At 45.7% G+C, this 6831-nt stretch overlaps 1 protein-coding gene across 1 annotated transcript; it reads right to left on the reverse strand.

Annotated features, from left to right (window-relative positions):
- Positions 1-2513: 2513 nt before the first annotated feature.
- On the reverse strand, positions 2514-6630 carry Gpr101 (G protein-coupled receptor 101). Its single transcript, XM_004654005.2, has 2 exons — positions 6566-6630; positions 2514-4837 (listed from the first exon to the last, which is right to left on the reverse strand). The coding sequence occupies exon 2, from the start codon at positions 4745-4747 to the stop codon at positions 3215-3217; it is 1533 nt and encodes a 510-aa protein (XP_004654062.2). The 5' UTR covers positions 4748-4837; positions 6566-6630; the 3' UTR covers positions 2514-3214.
- Between the last annotated feature and the right edge of the window lie 201 nt (positions 6631-6831).

Raw genomic sequence — 6831 nt, forward strand, 5'->3', positions numbered from 1 at the left:
ATATTCCATTATCAGTTAATCAGATTGGAGTTGGGCGGGAGACAGAAAAATACCTTTAATTGTTAGCCACTCCTATGGTTCACTTCTCTCTGCTGCATCCATGGGCACCCAGGTCCCTGTGAATCTGTCAGTTCTAGGTTTGAAGGGAGGGTAGAGGAGTGGGTGAGCACATGGAGCTTCAAGCGTAGCTATTCCTGAAGGGCCAGATAGCCATGGAAAGAGAGGTGAGGCAGGTGAAGGCAGGGGACATGTGACAAAAGATAGGCAGGGAGGTGAAAGTGCAGAGAGGACTTGCCAGCAGCTGGTATCTGGATGTGGTGGAAAAGAAGGTCTCTTATATCATAGAAATCACAGAAGCCCAGGACTTGTTCCTTATTACTGCCTTCCCAGGCTTGTTGAAATTGTTAGTTAAAGCACCTATGATTCCTTGGCAAACTAGATTCCCTATTATTCTTAAATAAGGTAATCATTAAATTTGAAATCATAATCATTTCAAAGTTTGGCTTGTCTGGCCCCCATAATTTAATAGGATTTTTTTTTAACTGCACATATGAAGTGGCTTTGGCAAAAGAGTGCATCTTTTAAAAACATTTAAGGAAAATTCTTGTTACATGGTGATCTGTGAGGCTAATGATGACTTTTGTGTGTGCTTTCAAATTTTTAAATGCCAAAACAGTATGTGCAGTAAAACCTCATTAAGTTGATAGTTCTTTTTTCAAAATAGCACAGAATTCGAAGCATTTGCTATCTCCAAGCTAACCAGAAACACTTGTTCATTATTAGAAAATGTCATCAAAGCAGAATGCTTTTAATTCAAAGGTTCTAAGGTTTTCACTTTTGAAGAATCAAATTTACCAATGGACAGTGACTAAAATGGGGCAAGGGGAAGTTGTGTAAGGAACCAGTGAGTCTTGGCACCCCAGAGGATGTTATATGCATTGTCAAGTGGACTTACCACACTCGTACACGTTCTGATTCCATTTTGATTTGGAATTTTGGCAATTTTCTCTGTTACACTTTGAAGGGGTTGAGCTTTAAAAATAAAACAAAACAAAAATAAATCATAAATAAAACAAGAAGTTCAGTTTAAACAAAATGTTGGAAACATTTGAAATTTTGTTTCCTATCTAAGTAAATAAGCATTTCCACTTAAAGGGCAGGGTTTAACCACCTTGAACTATTGTAAACCTAATAGTCACTGCCATTTGTCCCACAAGAGGATTGTTACATAAGCCACCTCAGCCAGGTATCCTTTAATGATTTGACAATAAATCAGGATAATACATTTAAGACTTCATTTGCTATATAAACTTTGGTAGCAAAATAAATGATAGCATGAGGGTAAAATTCAGCCCCCATGTCTTGTCTGAATTGCTACCAGTTCCAAAGTAATGGAATTTAAATTAATAAAGCTTTCATGGTCATATTCATTTGAAAGGCCAATTCAGTATTCTTTGGTTCTGTCTACTCTATTATGAACTTGATAACCTTAAATTCCTGTGTGGACTTATTCACAGAGGTTTACCTCTCCCCCTTGAGAAGCTCATATTGGAATCTGCAGAGGAAGAAATCAAAGAAAATGAAGAGGGGATGAGAACTTACATAAATGGAAAATTGATTTCTAATAAAAACAAAGCAATAACACAAGGATGTTAAGCTCTGAATATGGCTATCTTAACATAAAACAACCTGAATAACCATGTTTAACCATATTAACAGTGGATATCTGCAGCAAAATTTGGTTCCATGTTATTTTGTCTTTAGGAATATCCTTTGCTTTCTGAAATACACAGCTATATCCTTGCACAGAGTGATTTTTAGGGTCTGAGATTTCTTGTGTACACTATGTATGGTTGAAATATTGCAATAGTTTCCCCAAAGTGATATATTTTAACAGTAATAAGAAATGTCTGGCCAAATGCTTTGATTTTTAGATTGTTTGGAATAGGTACAAATTGCCAGGTATTAAGAAACCATTATTTATATAGTTTTTGATTATCTTAAGCTCTCTTCTGCATCTGTAAAGAACTTAGAAACTTTAGAGAGAGCCACAGGTTGAGAAGACACATATGCCTGGAGGGAGGAAAATATTCATTATGAAGAACCTATTTCTTGTTTATTAGGTTACATACAGAAAAGAAACTTCTTGATTGGCAGTGTGAATTTTGTAGACCTTTAGCCACTTCTACTTGAGTATCTTTTTCTCTTGACATAACAAGGCCTGTGTGGGATAAAAGAAAGTGAAGAACAAGTGATTGGCAGAGATATAGAGGACTCATGCACATTCCCAACTCAGCCATGAAAGAGAAATAGTAAAATAATGGCATGATTTCTGCCCCTCACCGTAATTCAAATAGACATAAAATAGTGTCAACTGACAATTTTCCACTTGAACAGAATGAGGTCAGTCACATCCATAACCCTAGCATTTTAGGGTGAGAGGGAAGGAGGGAGGAAGGGAGAGAGAGAGAGAGAGAGCAAGAGCCACACAACTGTACAACTTTTCATCCTATGGATATGATGTATTTCTCCATCTCTTTGGACTAGCACCCATTTTATGTGTACCCTCCCTCCTTTCTGGATCCCTTTAGAGGATCTAAATGTCTTCATGACATTTGAACTGCACAATCTCCCTTTGTTCTATTGTGCATAATAGACTTTGCACCAGATTGCAGGATTCTTCAGTACAGTTGGCTTGTATATTGATCAATCCACTAGGTTCTGCTTCTTGGGCTCTATAAATCATTTAGTCCACAGCTTCTCTTTCAATTGAACATAAAGTGTATCTATCACTGACCCATGAGTTCCTGATCTAAGGATCAAATAGTCCTTACATCCATAGGCATCACCTTCCTTTTCCCTCTGAGCTAAAGCTGCCATGTTGTAGCTTGGAGGAGACAGGTAAAATACCAAGTACAGGTCCATAAGTAGATAGCCCTTGTTGCTTTAAGAAATTTAGAGCCTAATAATTTTTGGGGAAAAAATTTCAGTCTGAATCCTCAAGTTCACGGTTTGAGGGGGCACACTCCTAAGAGATCCCAGTGTCATACTTGTTTCATATCTACTTTGTGGTGGAAAAGGATGTGTGTGCAACACCTTTGCCTGAAATGGTATGGTTGGCATTAATGAGACTGGGAGAGGTGCACTGAAAAGAAAGCTGCTCTTGTTTTCTGTCTTGTGGACAGACAGTTCAAGGTTTGCCTTTGAACTAATTTCATGGTGAAGTAACTGAATCATGGGAGGGGACAATCTTGCCTTCAGTCCCACCCTCTGTGCCAGCTTCGGTTCCAGGCAGGTCAGGGTGGCTATCTTCTTTTGGGGGATTTTCCTTGCAGAAGAGCTTCTTCAGCAGATCTTGAATTTCCTTCTTGATAGTCTTGTGCATGTAACCATAGATATAGGGATGGATGCAACACTGCAGGAAGAAAAGCCAGATTATTATGGTGATCACCCACTGGGGTACCTTGGTTTGGACATCTACCCACACGGCCAGGACTGCTAGGAAGCAGTAGGGCCCCAGAGATAGCACATAGGAGAAGATGATGAGGAAGATCACTTTGGCAGCTTTGCACTCATAGCACCTGGGCAGAGGAGGGTTGCTGTTGCTGTTTCGGCGACTGGGTGGGAGGCTCTCTGGGATGTTCACTGCCTCGATATCATCCTCGCTGAAATGGATGTCATCTTCCCCAAACTCTATGTCATCTTCACCCAGGTCAATGTTGCACTGATTGACTTCTTTGCGGCTCTTGTCTGCCTTCATGCTGCTCTCTTGAATTGCAGTGCTGGTTTCTCCACCCTCTGTGCTGCCATTCTTGACCTCGTCACCCGCCCTGGTCTCAACCATACCCTCTCTGAACTCCAGCCTTCTTTTTATGGCCTTCATGCTGCTGTCCTTGGTTCCCATGTGGTGCTCCTCCTCCTCTGTGCTGCCCTCCTTGGCCTTGGCCTCACCTTCATCCTGGCAGTGGAACTCATTCTCATCTTGGCATTCATCCCTTGCTCCCTGTTCATCCTCATTCTTCACACGGTCCTTCACCCGCACCTCCATATTGTGGCTCTTGACGTTGTACAGCAAAGCATGCTGCCGCCGGGCTGCACCAAACACCACCGAGTAGCAGGCAATCATGACAACTAGTGGAATGACAATGAAGGACACCACGCTGAGAACCGTATAGCTGGGGCTGGCCCCCCAGATCATGGAGCAGAGGGCATTACGCTCATCAAAACCAGCCTGGCCCCAGCCATAGAGGGGAGGTGTGCTCTGCAAGATGGCCACAATCCAGGTGCCATAGAGGAGCATGTAACCACGGCGGTGGGTCATCTTGGATGGGTAGGAAAGAGGGTGGATGATGGACAGGTAGCGATCTATTGACACCACCACAATGGTATTGACACTAGCAAAGGCAAAGAGGTGGGTGAGGCTAACCAGGGCTGTGCAGAAGTGGCTGTTGAGGGGCCAGAAGAGAGGCATGGAGGTGGCCACCACCCAGGGGGCCACAAGAGAAATCTGCAACAGGTCGGTAACGAGGAGGTTAAAGATGAAGCGGTTGGTCACCTGCAGCAACTGCGGCTTGCGCTGCAGCACAAGTGCCAGCACTATGTTGCCCACGAAGGAGGCAGTGAGGAAGATAAGCAGCACGCTCGCGCGGATGATGCCATGAGCCAGGCTGATGGGCATCTTGGACAGGGGCACGCACGTTTGGCTGCTGTTGTTTTCGCGTGTGTTGTTGGTGCAGGTGGATGTCATGACGATGGCGGACAGGCTTGAGACAGGGTGCAGGCTCAGTGCGTGCACCCGCAGGAAGCGAAGAGATGCGCAGACTGCACACTGTCTGTACTGAGGATGAAAGAAACGCGGGCGGGGTTAGTGTCTTACGGAGAGGAGACGCCTCTGCGCCAGGACTCCTTCCTCGGACCCCTGTGCAGTCACAGCCCCAGTCAGAGCAGTTTCTCTGACTCTTGGGGTCTCGCTTCTCTCTCCTGCTGAGCGCGCGCTCACTCAGCGCGTCTGCTCTGTCTCTGGGTCTCTCTATCGCTCCTGCTGGCGCATGCTCTTGTGCTCTCTGTACCTGCCTGTTACGGTCCTAGATTTCTGTCTCTCTGTTTATCTTGCGAACGCACTTTTTCTGTATGTCTCAGGCTGCGTGCCTCTATTTCCTCTTAGCCTTGTCTCTCTGCCGTCTGTTTTTCAATCCCCCACTAACACGTCCATAGTCTGATTGTTGCTGCCTTCTGATACTCTGGTCTTTCCATCCCACTCTCAGTTTTTCTGTCTCTCAATCTCTGTGTGTGTGTTTATTTTTTCCACTCGCAAACTTTCTCAGTAGCTATGTGTGTGTTCCCCAGTCCCCATCTTTTCTCCTCCCCTCTCTCTCTCCTTCCCTTCCTCCCTCCCTCCCTCCCTCCTATCTCTTTGGATTCCTATATAACCTGTCTTCCTGTTTCTATGTCTGTGTTTCTCCCCCTCTCTTGTTCCACGTCTTTCTCGGGTGCTTTATGTGTCTCCTGACTCTGGCACGTGTGTGTCTGCTCTTCAGCAATCCACTTTTTTTTTTTCTCTCTTCTTGATGTTTTTATCTCTCGGTGCCTGTTTATCTCTGTGTTACCCTGCCTACTGGCTCTCCTGTTGGTCTCTAACACTCTACTGCTAGTCTCACCTGTGTCTCAAAGCGATGTCTCTAGTTTTTTTTTTTTTAAATAAATTTCTGTCACTCAGTCTCTCAACCCATGACCATTGCAAAACTTTCTCTGCATCTTTGAGCATGTGTACATTTCTGTCTCTCTATATCGTTCTCAATTCCCCACACTTCTGTTTTCCTCTAACTAGATATCTGTCTCTTTGTATTTCTGTCTTTATTGACTGTATATCGCCATGGAAACCAGATGCCGCCTAGGTCACCTTAGGCATTAGTGGATAAAATGCCTAATTTCTTAACAGTGTAGCAATGGCTGGAAAATGCCCATTGCACTTCCCGGCTTCCGAAATTCACTGCCCTCTCAGTACTTTCCAGACTGTTGGGTGTTAATGCGTCGGAGGTGAGGGAAACACGAAGGGGAGAATGGAGAACGGGGAGAGACCAAGGTGCTGGCTGTGGGTACTGTCTGAGAGGGGTAGAGTGGAGAGTGAGGCAGAGAAGCAGAAGGGGAATGAGAGAAGAATGAGATGCGCAGAGAAAGCGAGAAACGGAGAGAGATAACAAACAGGAACCTGAGAGAAAGATTTTAAAAAATGATAGGAAAGAGTAAAAAGGAGTCAGTAGGACACTGAAAGACTTGGAGAGATGGAAACAGAACAAGGAGACAGAGAGTGAGTATAAGATAGCAGAAGAAGTGAATGGATGAAGGAAATGAGAAAATTGGGGTAGGGGAACGCATGAGAAAAAGTGCCTGGAAAAGTGCGGGGGTGACCTCACAGCCAAGGCAAGGCTAAAAAGGGCAGCATCGAGCTCCAGCGCGGTAGCTCAGCCGCAGTCCCGCCACAGAAGACAGAGTGTCCGGGCGCTGGAATCCTGAGGCTGGCTGGGCACGGGGACCTGAGGCGTCTGAGCCGAGCCTGGCAGCTTACCTGTTGCTGTTGGTGGAGGTGTCACGCTGCCGGCTTTGAGTGCCGATCCGATCCCTCGGGTCTCGTCCACGCTCGCCTGGCCACCTCTTGGGGCGCAGCAGCTGCGAGCTCCTTGCCGAGCAGCGGGCGCCGCGGGAGCGGGGCACGAAGCCTGTGCCCGCTTGTCCGGCGGGCGCCTCGCGCTGCCAGCTCTGAGCTGCGGCGGGGGCGCGCGGCTTCTTAAGGCAGCGCGGTGCCTTCACCTTGCAGTGCCCTCCTCCCTTCGG

The sequence above is a fragment of the Jaculus jaculus genome, chromosome X (assembly GCF_020740685.1).
Source record: "Jaculus jaculus isolate mJacJac1 chromosome X, mJacJac1.mat.Y.cur, whole genome shotgun sequence".
Classification (NCBI taxonomy): domain Eukaryota; kingdom Metazoa; phylum Chordata; class Mammalia; order Rodentia; family Dipodidae; genus Jaculus; species Jaculus jaculus.

Coding starts and splice junctions, on each gene's coding strand:
- Gpr101 (XM_004654005.2), bottom strand. CDS start 4,747: ATGACATCCACCTGCACCAACAACACACGCGAAAACAACAGCAGCCAA.